At 31.1% G+C, this 15,227-nt stretch overlaps 1 protein-coding gene across 2 annotated transcripts; it reads right to left on the bottom strand.

The window, feature by feature from the left end:
* Nucleotides 1–227: 227 nt before the first annotated feature.
* On the bottom strand, nt 228–4,390 carry LOC120261614 (protein PHR1-LIKE 2-like). 2 transcript variants are annotated; one of them, XM_039269562.1, is made up of 6 exons: nt 3,913–4,390; nt 1,748–1,824; nt 1,547–1,601; nt 1,229–1,283; nt 1,033–1,102; nt 228–693 (listed from the first exon to the last, which is right to left on the bottom strand). In XM_039269562.1, the coding sequence occupies exons 1-6, from the start codon at nt 4,064–4,066 to the stop codon at nt 400–402; spliced, it is 705 nt and encodes a 234-aa protein (XP_039125496.1). In that variant the 5' UTR covers nt 4,067–4,390; the 3' UTR covers nt 228–399. The 2 variants fall into 2 exon arrangements, with proteins under 2 accessions (XP_039125496.1, XP_039125495.1); XM_039269561.1 differs by having other exon boundaries at nt 1,229–1,298; nt 3,913–4,385.
* Between the last annotated feature and the right edge of the window lie 10,837 nt (nt 4,391–15,227).

A 15,227-nucleotide genomic window follows, 5' to 3' on the forward strand; every position in this document is an offset into this window, starting at 1 on the left:
TTTTTAATATTAAACAATGACTACACACATTAAATAATGAGGGAAAAAAAGAAAGAAAACTCTAAAATTACAAGGAAAAAATAACTTCTAAATGTTCTCTAAAAACACTATATTTTCAGTACCAACAGATAAAAAAAAAAGCAAAAGAAACCAGGAATCAAACAGAAACTAGTTCTTGCTAATTATCTAATATATAATCAATCAAAGATAAACAGGTATTACAAAGCTTTTTGTGACAAGATGTCAAGAACTTCACACAAAGAAAGTTACAAACAGACAATTTTCAGAATCCTTCCCTCTAAATCCCTCCAAATTTAGTCAGATTCAGAGAAACAGTTACAAGGTTCCGAATTGTCGATATCCACCTCAGAGAGTAGTACACATATGTGTCGAAACTATTTAGCATGCATTGCGTCGAAGTTCAGGGAACTTCTGATGAAAATAACGGCCGTCAGTGGCAGAGTGACCAGGGCTGTGCACGCTTATCCCGCCCATAGACAACTGGTTGAACGAAGACGGGCTCAGAGGGTCAGCCGGAATCATCACTCTGGTTACCATGTCAGTAAGGTCAGATGCAGCCGAGTTGAAACCAGATGCTGCGATTTGCTCAGTGGCGATTTTGCAAGCCTTTTCTAGTAAGGTGTCTATGTACTTCTGGTATGCGTCCATCCGAATTTGGACATGCTTCTGAACCTGATCATACAGTCGAGCATATATTTCATTAAAACTTAATGAAGGTCATAAGATTGTTTCCAAATATACCACAATGAATTAACTCGAGTTCGACATTTCAGGCAAGCAATGTGACAACAGAAACATTGATACTGAAGAATAGTAAAAATTTGAAAGACATAAATCTGCATTCTGCTGATAAGCCTAATCTGTATTCTGCTGATAAGCCTGATATGGCACTATCATTATGGAATTTTGAAACAAATTTATGTCACAATAGCTAATTTCCACAGCTAGTGTTATTTTTCCAGCTGTAAATGCTGATGTATGAATACGAACAATCAAAAGGAAGAGACTTACCTCAACTTGTTCATGCAGCCGTCGTTGAACTTCCATCTGTGCTCTCAGTGCCTCTTTGACTTCGTGGCCCCTAAAAGAAACATTCCAATTTTTGAGTAATATGTTGTTTTTGAATTGGAAGAGTATTATTCGAATATAAAGGTATGGTTTGTGCAAAAGTAACATTAAAAGTTTTACAAGAAAACAAGGATCTTACTCATTCACATCAGGAGTCGGCACTCTTGGAGATGAGATGCTACTGCTTGGTGCCTCTAAAAGGTAAGAAGCTGAGTTCCAGCATTTGACCATTAAAGTGTTTTTCATAGAATAGAAAATACAGCACTTCAAATGTTTCGAATTGGAAACACAAATATTCTATAACTTTTTTGTGCTTTACATTAACAATAATAAAGAAATGCTTGATGCAATTCACAACAATGAAGGAAAAATATAAATGAAGAATACTAAGCAGGCAAAAAGTATAAAACTAATAACATCGGAAAGCAAAAAGTAAAACAAAGAAAACTGATCATACCATCCTTTGGCTGCTCTGTCATTTCTTTTCCAGATTGTTTACCTAACCTGTATTTCTGACAAACACAAACTACAGTTTAAGCAATATCACATAACAAACTTCCCCATTACATTGGGTAATAAAAAGTAATAATCAGTAAGAGAAAAGGAGCTGTCATCAGTAGGGTATAAACACTGGATAATTAAGATCTCGCATGCGTACCTGCAGATGGCTCTTGAGGTGGAAAAGGGTAAGACCCTTCACGCCCATTGTCCGCATTATAGTCTTAGGGGTCGCCTCTGAAATACAATTTTTTAAAAAATATATAAATTTTTTTTATACAATCTTCCAAAGAGAACTCATAATGCACAAAACCATTAGATAATTGAGATAGTAGTAAATACTAACGGCATATAGCCAGGAATAACTTTTCATACTTTAAAATAAATGACCATCAACAGTAATGAACTGTAATCTATTAGTGCAGATGAACAACCTAAAATCATTATATATATAGAGAGAGAGAGAGAGATTGCAGAAGGAAAACAAGAAGAATCACAAGTACAAGACTACAAGCGCAAGAAATTCTTTAAAAGAGAAAGAAGACTTCTCACGAAGAACGAGCAACCAAAATGCTGCAACTAGTTCCACTTAAGTTTTAGAGAATACTGAGGATGGCAATCACTGTATATCAAATTAAGCAATTAAGAAAATGAGAGTACTTCAGAAAAGTGCTAATAAACCCAAAAGCATTTACTTTCTATACAGCTCATATTGACCAACATAGTGTAAAATTAATAAAATTCTTATATGCCATTATTAAAAAAATGGGATGGGGGAAAGATTACTGGCTTTAAATCCCTAAACTACCCTTATAAACATTTAGCAATATTGACTTAAATTATAAGATACATTGATGTGTTTTGGATGGTATGGAAACAATTACAAAATTTTGGGTCAAAAAGTATCCTAAAAACAACAAAATAACAGCTCAAGATCACTTAAAATAATGGAAAATGAGAGAATAAACCTTCATCGGTGATCACTAAAACTATTAAAAAGAAACTAAAACAGAGAATCTCAAAGCCAACTCTACACTTCAATGAGGAAACTTAACATGATGCCAATCTGATTGATTAGAAAAATGCTTCTGATTCTCTGGAGACAGCTATCAAGATGATCCAACCTACTAAAGATAGATTCATTTGAGAAATACAGATAATAAACTTCAACCAATCAAAATCAGCAGAATTTTTATTCTAAAAAAAAACACGCAAACCAGTTAAAAGGTAATTCAAAAGAAACATCAACTTTCAACCTGCATTAAAATCCTAAAAAGTACCAGAAGAAAGAATATATATATACACCCACATACATATATATATAGAGACACAAAATTTGATAAAAACAGGGCCAAATTCAGAAAGGGAGAAAACAAATTCAACACTTCACCAAATGTCAGAGAAACCACTTCTCTTTCAGACAAGAAGGGCAATTTTATCAAAACAACAACAAATACACATAACAAGAACACATTTTTACAATGAAAGAATCAACAATTTTAAAAAAATACGAACAAAGCACACTTCCGGTACTGTATACACATCAAATTCCAGCACACATTCATACTAAAAACTAAACCTAGCACTTGTCTGATCAAACAAAATTCAAAATCGCAGCAAAAGATGAGAAGGAATGGAGCAAAGGATCCACTGTCACTTCCTCAAGAAAAAAACCAATCATTTACTAACACAAAGGCAGTGATTTCACAGTAATCACAAAGAAATCATGCATCCACCCAAACCAATACATCCAACTCCAGCAGACATACAAAGTACCAAAAGGAGGACAGAAATAAACTGCAAATTTTTCATCAAGAATCTATCTTTAAAACACAAAGTCAACAACAAATCATGCATTCACTCGGGCAAACACATAAAGTTCCATCACATCCTCGCAAAACCGAACCGACCAAAAAACCAATCCAAACGACCAAAATCGCAGCAAGAAATGAAAAACATTGACAGAAAGGAAAGAACTTTTTAATCAAAAACCACACTACCCAAATACAAAGACAATGATTTCAACAACACTACACACGAATCATGCATCCACTCCGGAGGATACATCAAATTCCATCACACCCTCAAAGCACCGACCTGAATCACAATAATCATAAATGAGAAAGAACGAAAAGTAAGGAACCAACTTTCCATCCAAAACCGAACTCTCCAAACAAGAAGACAGCACACGAATCATGCATCCAATCCATCAAATACATAAAATTCCACCGCATCCCCACACTACCAACCCAAAAAAAAAACCCAAGATCACAGTCAATACCAAATCAAGCGAAAGAAAGAGAAAAAAGGGAGAAAGGAACCAACTTTCGGGGCCTCCAAGCTGCGCAACAGCGTCAACAAAACGCTCATGGAGATCCGCAGTCCAGCGGAGGCGGGGCTTGGGGTCGGCCGTGAGGACGAGACTGGGGCCATGGATCTCCTCCGAAGCTTCCTGCCTGTGGATCAGCCCCGAAAACATCCTCCCTTTTTCTCCCCAATTCCTCCCTAAAAGAGAGACCCCCACCCACACCAAAAAGCTCAAAGCTTTCCACCCAATTCCTCTCCCAAAGAGAGAGAAAGAGAGAAAGAGAAAGCCAAAGGTCCAAAGGCAAAGGCTTGGTGTTTTCTAAAGCCTTTTCCTTTTGGCTTCTTGCTCACTAGAGACCATACATGGTGTCATGCAATGGTGGGGTCTTCTTCTTCTTCTTCAAGCTCATGAATTTGGATCAATGACTTCTTTTTTTTTTTTTCTTTTCCTTTTTTTCAATTTGAGTGATTGGATTGGGAGAGAGAATTTGGTGGCAATGTGGAGATGTGGGTGGAGGTCACAAGAATTAGGGTTAGGGTTAGGGTTAGGGTTAGACAGGCCAAAGGCATGTGACACTGTCCTTTTCTTCTTTTTCTTTTTTTATTTATTATTTATTATTATTTATTATTATTATTATTATTATTATTATTTTAATGGATGGTGTTTGAGACTAGCTTTTGTTATCTCTAGCTCTATTTTATTATTTTTCTTTCTTTTTGTTTTTACACATATATCCCTATATAATCTTTAAATTTTTATCTTTAAAGTTGGAAAAATATATATATATATATATATCTATATATGCACACTATGGTCAAACAAATTTCAAATCAATGAGTTGTGTGCCTTTTGTGCACACATTAACATAAAAAAGAATCTTACCTTTTTGTCTTAATGAGGGTTATGTTATGTGTAAAGTCAATAACTTTATGAGGATAAAATATATATATTCTTTCCCATTTATTTGTAGTTGATGCTTGGTAAGAAAAAATGAAAATTAAACTGTTTTTAAGTCAAAATTATTTTATTATCAGTGTTATTATTGTAAAAAATATATATATTTTTTTTTTTCATTAGTAAGAGTGCCATCCTTGATTTTAGATTTGGCCCATTCCAAGATGGCAAGTGATTTTGAGTCCATTTTGGGCCTAGCCATGATTTGTTAATTTATTTATTTATTTGAGTCTATCATGTCTCTAACTTTGCATCATAATAAGGTTGGTAATGAGTCAATTTATGTAAATATTTTGTGTATTAAAAATTGATATGGTCCAATGTATTTATGTACTTGTATTCATCTAATGAAAAATAAAATTTTTATGTGCTTTTTTCTTCACAAAAATCAAATTATCAGAAAAATACTATTCTCACAATATTTAATAATGCTATTTGGTATATCTATAATTTTATTTAATTTGATAATATTAAAAGAAAAGTTATTCTATTTTACTACTCCAAACATTTGAGTAGAGAGACACTCCTTAAAACCTTTCATTTATCCAGCATATTAGTGCATTAACTATGCCCAAATTTTGAACTCTATTAAAAAAAAAGTAATTTGGTTGAAAAATTAGAAATACTTTTTTAATACAACAACAAGCGATTACATATATTGGCAGAAATAATTTTTGAATAAAAACTATATTGTTTATTTCTTGTAATTCATGAATTGTTTACATAGATACAGTGCAAATACATTTTCATATATATATATATATATATTCTTTGTCTCTCTTCCATTTTAAAAACTTAGGGATGTTCTACTGACGTTCCCAGTTGATGTTTCTTATATATATATATTAAAAATTTAATTTAGTTAAATATATATATGCTCGGAGAAAAAAAGCCCAAATTTTATGGTGAACAAAGGCCCATGTTTAGACTCTATCATAATAATGTTTTAATCCTCTAAAATATCATCTTGGAAAATAAAGCATCAATAACTAAATGAAGAAGGATCATGGATAAAATTTACGGAGTTTTATTGCTAGGAGATCTCACTGTGCAATTTAGAGAAAATTGAAGTTTCCGGCAATTTCACTGTTGGATAGAGTCCAAATTTTGACAAGACATTAATACATGGCTAATGCTTATTTGATTTCAATAATGGTGGTCAACTGGTCATGTTTGAATGTCTCTAACTTGTTCGTGGGAACTCTACTCTAGTATGATGATTTCATCTCCTATATATATATTATTGATTTCTTGGTTAATGTTGTTTTTAATGATTGTTTGTTTGTTAAAGTTATTTTCTCCCATTATTTGGTTTTATGATTTTAATTTACCCTTTGTCTCAAAAGGTTATCTATTTAAAATTATTGTAACTTATGGTTGATTGCTTTTGTGCTTTTCTTATGGTTGTACTTATTGTTGCTTGCTCTTAATAGGTTTAAGCAAGAGGGAGGAAAAGTCATTTTAGGTGCTTGCTTTTGTTGTTGTATCATACTTTGGTTGTTAGTTTGTGTTGATCACTTTTTTCTTTCAGGGAAAAAAAAAAAATCTATTAACTATAGATATAATTTTAAATTTTGTTTTTAAGAAATCAAATGGTTCAATTATTGTAAAATTTTTCTTACATATAAAGACAAACAAATAATTTGTACACAAAAAACTTCCACTCAATAACATTTTTAATCAATTTAATATAAAGTTGTTTGCAAATTTTCAACAATCTAAATAATCTATACACTTTTCAAAATAACATACAAATCATCCTTTCTTAAAAAAAAAATAATTATAACTCAAATGCATATTTTTTTCTTGGAAGGTGTGGAAACAAAGGTTTGTAGTTTTTTTTTTATTTTTTATTTTTTTTTAACAAAGAGTATAAAATAAATAAATAAATAAATAAAAAGTATAAAAAAACTTGGTAAAATATCTGAGTTAGACTCTCTATTATAGGCTTATAGCCACTTCTTCTTTTTGGTCTTTCTCTTACAAAAATTACTAATTTTATCCCTCTAGTTTTTAAATTGGGCAAATCAAGTCCCTCTACCAAATGGCTGCCAACTTCTCCGTTAAATTAGGCTTAAAATATTAACAAAAATTACTAAATATTATAAAACTTATAAAAAAATTATAGATAATTATTAAATATCATTAAAAAATTATAAAAAAAATTATTAAAGTTTAAAAAATATAAAGTTATTAAAATTATAAAAAAAATTAAAATTATAAAAATTATTAAAAATTATTAAAAAAATTAACTCCCTAGCCTATCTTCTTCTTCTCCAACCGTAATCTCGTCTGGGTTGAAAAAAATAATTAATACTTTTTAATATTTTTTTAACAATTTTATAATTATTAATATTTTTAAAAAAAATTAATTCTTTTTTTATACTGTTTAATACTTTTTTATAAAATAATTAATAGTTTTTAATTTTTTTATAATTTATTTTTATAAGAAATTAAAAAATATTAAAAATTATAAAGGAAATATTGAAAAATTTTAAAAAGTGTTAAGTCTGATGACATGGATTAGCATTAAATGACAAGCCGAGTAATGACATGGCAAGAGGAAGATGACGTGGGTATGATGACTCACCAAAGAAAGTGAAGACTAGGATGTTGATGTGGCAAAATGATGATGTCATGACATGTGAAGAAGATCAATGATGAAGATTGTGTTTAGTAGATATTCCTATCAATACAATTACTATTTTTGGAAAATGCATCAAGACTAAAGGATCTCTTCAAGAAAGACAAATTTTATTTAAAGTATGTTTATCTATCCTTGGTAAGATCCGGGATGTTATATCTTTGATAGAGAAAGATCTATTTTAAAAAGAGAGAAGAGTATCCTAACAAGAAGATCATGAAGATTGTGTGGAACTTTGTTTGGTAAGAGCTATTTGAAGACACAAATTAAAGAAGGTAAGAATATGTTTAGTTTGGTGTGAAAAGGTATCTAAAGACACAAACTAAATAAGGTAAGAAGAGACCATGGAGATTATCAAGACCATATTTAGCAACACAAATTGAAGGAAGATCCAAGAGCTATCTATGGGCGGAGCTATTCTAGGAGACTTATCATGTGTGGAGATTGATTGAAGATTACAAGAGATATGAATAGAGATTTGAAGATCCAAGCATGGATGATTGAATATCATACTTAAAGATATTGAACGCTAAACTTGGATGAAGATGAGATCAAGTTTAGTAACAATATTTCCATGAGCCAAACAAAGATCATTTGGGAAGACCAAACTTGGGCCAAGTTTGGAAAAAAGATCGGGAGATCTTCGGTGGCTATCTTTGGTGAGATGGTCACGTGTGCCTAGGTGGGCACGCCCCTTGGAAGAGGGAGACCTTTTGAAGTGACTAGAGGAAGGAAGCAAGTGCAGGCAGGAGGAGCTCGGGTCGAGTCAACTGCTACGAGGAGGACTGAAGGAACCTGGAGGTTGAAGGTCGCAGATTCAGGTGCATCTGGCTAGAACTCGGTCATGTTCAGTAAGGTGGGCCATGTTGCAACTAGGGTGTTGGAACATCTAACTTTGGAAGGTGTCCGAGTTAGGAAGCCGTGGAGAATTCTAAAAGAGGTAACTTTATTAGACGTCAGTGCGTCTATATAAGAGATCATGCTTGAAAATTTAGGATGAGCCAACAGGTGAAAGACTCTTCACTGAGAGTTGAGTGAGTGGCCATCGGGCAATCTAGAGAGGATATTCTTTGTATTGAGAGAGTGAGAGAGTGTTGTACTCCTTGTTCTTATACCTCTTTTAGTGGATTGTTTCTCCGGTCCTGGCCCCCAGATGTAGGCAAGGTTGTGCCGAACTGGGTTACCAATTTGCTTGTCTCCTTACTCTTGTTTGATTGTGTATGTGTGTGTTCAAACCTTGAGTGAGTTTTTGAGTGACTTTAGCACATCACACCCCCACCAAACCATCAAAAAGTATAAGTATTTTTTATAACCCGATCATGACCAGCACCACGTGGTTTGAAAAGATTAGGATTGAGCTCGGAGAAGATAGATTGGTGAGTTGGGGAGTTTCATATTCGGTAAAATGATGTGGCAACACGTGGCATAGACCGCATGATAGGTGACGGTCTTTTGATTTTCTAGTATTTTTTTTAATAATTTTTAATATTTTTTATAAATTTCTAAATTTTTTTATTTTTTTAATAATTTTTAATAATATTTTAAATATTTCTTACAATTTTTTTATATATTTTTTTATAATTTTATAATATTTTTATAATATTTTAAGCCACGTCAGTATGATTTAATAGAGATGCTAACGACCGTTGGGCAGAGGGACAATTTTTCCAATTGAAAAAATAGAAAAATAAAATTAGTAACATTTATAGAAGGATAAAAAAAAATAGTCTATACATATATTTAAAGTAGTTGTAAAATTTGATTTGAGGGGTTTCAAAGAAGATTTTTTTAACCCTTTTTAAGAATTCTTCAAAGTACATTTATGTGTTTGTTTTTATTTTTGAATTAAATGTGATATTAATTGTGAAAAATATTTAATTACATTTTATTTGTTTGCATTAAATGTTTTATTAGATATTTCAAATCAACTATAATTATTAATAATCTATTTTTATTTTGTGGGTAAAGTATTCCAACACAATTTGTTTTTTATTTGGAGAATAGTTATTGAAATCAGTCCAAATATCAAACTCTTCTAGGCTCGGGTCACAGGCAAATGCTTCTATTATCAAGTCCTTCTAGTAGATGCTAGGTTAACAAAAATATTTAAAATATTAATTTAAAATTATGAACTATTTTTTAATTATATGATGCTTAATATATGATATTTGTTAATTATAAAATAAATAATTTCAAGTGGAAAAATAGTAAATTGTTTATTATTCTTTTGTTTATATTAAATATGGCATTTATAATTTAAAAAAAATAATTTCACTTATTCATTTGTGCCTTAAATAACCACTCATTTGTTATTTGGTTGTCTTTCTCTTGTTACAAATATCACATATGTTTGATATATTCTTATTTGGATAAATTTATAAATATTGAAAAACTATGTAAGTGTTCTACCAAATATTTTTTAAATTTATTTTAACAAATTTAAAATATAAAAACTAAAGTTTTGCACTACTTTATATGCTGATTAAGAATGTGTATAAACAAAATTTCACAATTAGAATCAAGCTGTCAAACCTAGAATAGTAAGATGTTAGGATTATTTGATTCAAATTCCATGCAAATTATAGCTTTTGGCTTTTGTTTGAATAGATTTTGATGTAAGTGATTATAAAAAAATAAAAAATAAAAACTATGCTTTAACATCACTTAGTTTATCCCTTTGTATATTTCTTTAAACACAATAAAAGAAGCATACATTTTAATTTTTTATTTATTGTTACTAATTGTTGGGACACACATGATGATGTGTTTCATGTCCTTTAAGGAGGACTCGGGTTTAGTTAAATAGGGTTGCATGTGCTCACTTCAACCTTAATTGTGTGCTAACAAATTTAATGCAAATTATGTTATGCAGTTGGGAAATCTACAGGTATGCTGCATAATTCCAAATAGCCTAGTCGTACACACAATATATATTTAACCATAACTGTTTTGAATAAATAAGTTTTGATGACCATGGGCTATGACGACCAAGATCTTCCCATGGGAAGATTTTTCTTTCAGAACTTGATAAAGTAAACACTATTTTGTATTTTTTTGCTTCGTTATAAATAGAAATTATCATCAATATTCATTCCACATAAATATATATATTTTAAAACCATCGAAATTGCAAAACCTCTTAAGCAAAAGTAAAAAAATTATACTAGTGATTATATTAGAGGGACTATATCAGGGATTTTACCAAAAGACTTAGGAAACTTCAAGATTGTGAATCTTATTGAAATTTATTGGGGACCTATACATCATACATGTCCTTTTCCCTGCATTTAAACCACTAAATAAAACAAAAACTTGGACAAATTTCATATTTCATATTTTTAGAATTGAAACTCTTTTAAAGATGAGAAAACAACTGAGAACATGCAACTGCTCATTGGCACTTAAGTGATTGCCGACAAAGTGTCTGATGAAAGGCGCCAAACAAGAAGTTAAAATTAGACTGCCAAAAAAACAACAACGACAAATCAGTGAGTATGGGTTTGATTTAATATGGTTTCAGTGTCATGAGTTTGGTGATATCATGAATTGCATGAAAACGGAGCAAAACATTCACATGGACAACAACTGCTTGTGTTTTTTTGCCCTGCCGGGCACGGCCGCACGGCTTCTTGATGTGGTGATGTTAATGCATGCATCTTTCTACTAATTATTCTTCCCATTTATTAATTTACTTCTTCTCTACGTATTTATGGGATAAGTATTCGTTAGTATCTTTATCGGCTGCGAGCCAGTCAACTAAGGAGTGTGCATGTGTGAGTTATTGTCTTAAATACGATCCCCCACACGAGATATTGCCTCGAACGAGTCTGTCAAGGGGTGTGCGCACGTGAGTTATTGACTTGAATGCGCACCCATCTCATGGGTGCATGAGTAGGGGTGCAACATCACATGTGAGTTCATTCTTCCAATGAAAATTTAAACTCTTATCATTCCGCAAGTCACACGAGGGACCTATGTTAGTGCCACTAACCACGTGAACCAAGTGGCTTTGACTATTACCAAGCTATTTTATTCAATTTATTTAAAATTAGATTTTTATATATTTAAATATATATTTTTGATAATTTTAAATATGTCAACATTAACATGGTTTAGTGGTAAGCGACCACTCATCCCACAGAGGACCCACATGAAAATTTGAACACTCGATCACGACGTGCCTAGAGTATTGTAGAAGTATTGCATGCTCATTAGGATTGATACTATAAAGCACTGTTTACTCACTGTGTGATTCCTCTAAGGGAGGAGTTGTATTGTCCACCTCTCGAAAGTTGCATAGCAAGAGAAATTTACTATCATGGGGTTATGGTTCCTAATATATTATCTTGGTCGTATGTACCATGTCTTCGTTGCCGAGCATGTTAGCTCACCTCATGGTAAATCCCCTAGGGAGCTATTAAGTTATTATAACTAGTGCACCTCCATACTTGTTATTCTTTTGACATCTTTGTAAGTATAGGGAGTGGGGCATTTGTTGTTATTTGTCAATAATAATAATAATAATAATAATAAATCTAAAAAAAATTTGCTAGTTCTTCTTCGTTACTTGTTTATGTATTTTGGTCTTTAGAAGCACAAATTGAGCTTAACGTTTATATATTCTAATACAAAAATACAGCCCAGCCCTTAGTTTTTACCGGTGAAATCTTAATTTATTTCATTATTATTATTATTATTATTATTATTATTATTATTATAAAGGACATTTTAGTCAGTCTGTAGATATCGTGAATTTTCATAATTCAATATTCTTTGCCATGTATTGTAATTTGTAAATATATGCACTGAACCTGCAGCTGGTTGTTGGATCTAAATCCGAGTACTGTTCATGTGATTGAAACATTGTGGATTTCATGGTTTGTCTTTTGTTCAACTATTATATTTGCTAAAAATTGACCTGATTTTGACTTAAATTAGTATTATATCTAATAGTATAGTTATATATATATAACAATGTAATTTAGAATTTTTTTAAATAACTATGTACAATTACACTATTGTGTGAAAGCTACGTAACAATACGATAGTTGGTATTTTATTTATTTTCAACTAAAAAGTTAAACGTTAAATCTTACTGTAATGAATTTCTCAATGGAATTCAGAATCAATGCACAATTACTCCCACTAAGAGCTCCCAGCTCATTTTGACATTAAATCAAACAACTTATGAGCAAGTTTCAACAAGAAAACAACCAAAGATAGTATAGATCCTTAGATCTCTAATTTCTTAACAAACATTCAGAATAAGCAGAGAAAAAACATTCAAGTCTCAAGAGTCTAATTCTCCCACAATTATTAGCATAACAAGAGAAGAAAATAACCTCTGATCATCCAAGATGAACCAATGTCCTCATCCCTCTTCACAGCAGGGCCTCACTTCTGATCTACTTCTTCGATAGCCCTAATTCTCCCCCATCTCCTCATCTTAGGGAGCGTTTGGTTGGATGTAATTTAAATCGCATGGATTTCCAGGTTACAAATGTATCGAAAATACTTGATTTCAAAATACTGGTCATGATCAAATCTTGTGTTTGGTTAAATGTAACTGGAATTCTCGTATTATAAGATTTTTATGTTTGTTTGGAAAGATTTATAAATTTGGAATTGAAAAACACATGTGTATATATGCATATATGTATATGAGTATATATATATATATATATATAAGTATATGTATATATGTGTATATATGCATATATATATACATACATGTGTATGCATATATATATATATGCATATATACAAACACATACATATACATATGTGTACATATGTAAAAATATCTATGTATGTTTATATGCATATATATATACATGTATATGAGTATATGTATATGTGTGTATATGCATATATACATATATATATACATAGATGTATATGAGTATATGTATATTTGTGTATAGATGCATATATATATACACATACATGTATCTGTGTGTTTATATGCATATATGCATACGTATATATATGTTATACATATGTAAAAATACCTATGTATGTTTATATAAATATATAAATGCCTATGTATATATATGTGTGTGTATAACTATATGTATGTGTGTATAATACATATGTGTATATGTATATATTTCTGTATATGTATGTATGCCTATGTGTATGTGTGTATGTATATAATTTTGTGTATGTATGTATGTATGTATGTATGTATATGTATATACATTATATGTGTGTGCATATGTATATACATGTATATATATATATATATCACTTAAAGATTTTCAACTCCCAGGATTTCGATTTATGCTCAATTTGGACGTAAATCCAAATACATCCATTGGAGTATTTGGTTTTACCTTGGTATTTTAAAATCCCTCAAACCAAACAAAGGATTTTTTGGATGTGGGATTTAAAGTTACATTGTAACTTCAAATACTTCCAAACAAACACTACCTTATATGCCTTCCTTTTCCTGTGAGAACATACCCCTCCAAACGAGTACTCAATTGCCTTTCTCTCATCGCTCGTCCCCCTCTTGTATCAACCGTTGATGCTGTAACAACTTCATTCATCTGGCCTTCCACGTGTCCATTTGGAAATGACTCTCCACATCCAATTGGCTGATCACCCACTCTTGAGTCTCCACCTGGCCACTCCCCATTCCATCTCCCTGATTCTCCATTAGCCTATCTTGGATGTCCATGTGGCCATTGCAAATCAAATCTTCATTATCCTCATTCACCTTCGCCTTGCCTTTCACCTGTAATTTCCATTCAATTAAATGTGGAAACATAACACTTACATAGTTCTTTCTTTTTTTTATTATTTTTTATTTTTTAAAATATTTTTAAAAATATTATCAATAAAGTTACACATGTAAATATTTATATAAAGAATAATTATATTGTCACCGTAATAATAGTCTAACTGAAAGACATTTGGTTATGACGTGGGAGATCGAAGATTTGAATCTTTCATAATGCATGGTTGATATGTAATAATAAAAAAAATATATGCGTGGCATGTTGCTCGGTATTATTGTAAAAAAATAAAAATTATGTTTTGTTATATAAATTCAAATAGATATATGGAAAGGTTTTGAAAATATAAAATTACCACTGAAGAAATATACGGTTCAGTTGCACAGTTGCACTTGTGCTACAATATAAGCAAAAGAATCGAACATTAACAACAACACCATGACTTTTAGGAACATTGTTATTTTTTTTTATAAATATAGATAAATCATTTGTAGGATTCGAAAATTCGGAGATAAATATTTTTTTTTAATAAAGGTAATCAAAATATACCTTAATGAAGGGGTGGTTAATTCTGCTTATTAATCTTATTGAAATTGAATGCATCCACTTTTGTATGCTCATAATTTTATGCCCATATTGAATTAATTAATGTTTAATTAACTGATCATCAGGCTGTGAATTTGTTTTACATCTTCCTCTTGAGCAGTAAACAAACTAATGTCATGTAGATAATGGAGAGTACTGGAAGTGAAGAAGAAAACAAAAGCATAACATTCAAAGATGGCAGAAAAATGTGGTTCATTTCAAAGAGAGATGCAAATGCTGTCTGCATGCATGGATGCATAACATTTAAAGATGGCAGAAAAATGTGGATCATTTCATCTTTTTCTACAACTTTCTTAGTATTGTCAAAAAACACATTGAATGCTACAGCATGGGAGAAACAGTGGTTTGCACTTTGCACCTCCATCATTTATATATATCTCTCTAGATT

This window comes from Dioscorea cayenensis, chromosome 5 (assembly GCF_009730915.1).
Source record: "Dioscorea cayenensis subsp. rotundata cultivar TDr96_F1 chromosome 5, TDr96_F1_v2_PseudoChromosome.rev07_lg8_w22 25.fasta, whole genome shotgun sequence".
Lineage (NCBI taxonomy): Eukaryota > Viridiplantae > Streptophyta > Magnoliopsida > Dioscoreales > Dioscoreaceae > Dioscorea > Dioscorea cayenensis.

What these genes read in the sequence shown, in the direction of transcription:
- LOC120261614 (XM_039269561.1), bottom strand. Translation starts at nt 4,066, where the DNA reads ATGTTTTCGGGGCTGATCCACAGGCAGGAAGCTTCGGAGGAGATCCAT. An exon ending in GACAGAGCAGCCAAAGGATG is followed by an intron (nt 1,299 to 1,546) that starts GTATGATCAGTT and finishes GCTGGAACTCAG; the next exon opens with CTTCTTACCTTTTAGAGGCA. An exon ending in CCGACTCCTGATGTGAATGA is followed by an intron (nt 1,103 to 1,228) that starts GTAAGATCCTTG and finishes TGTTTCTTTTAG; the next exon opens with GGGCCACGAAGTCAAAGAGG.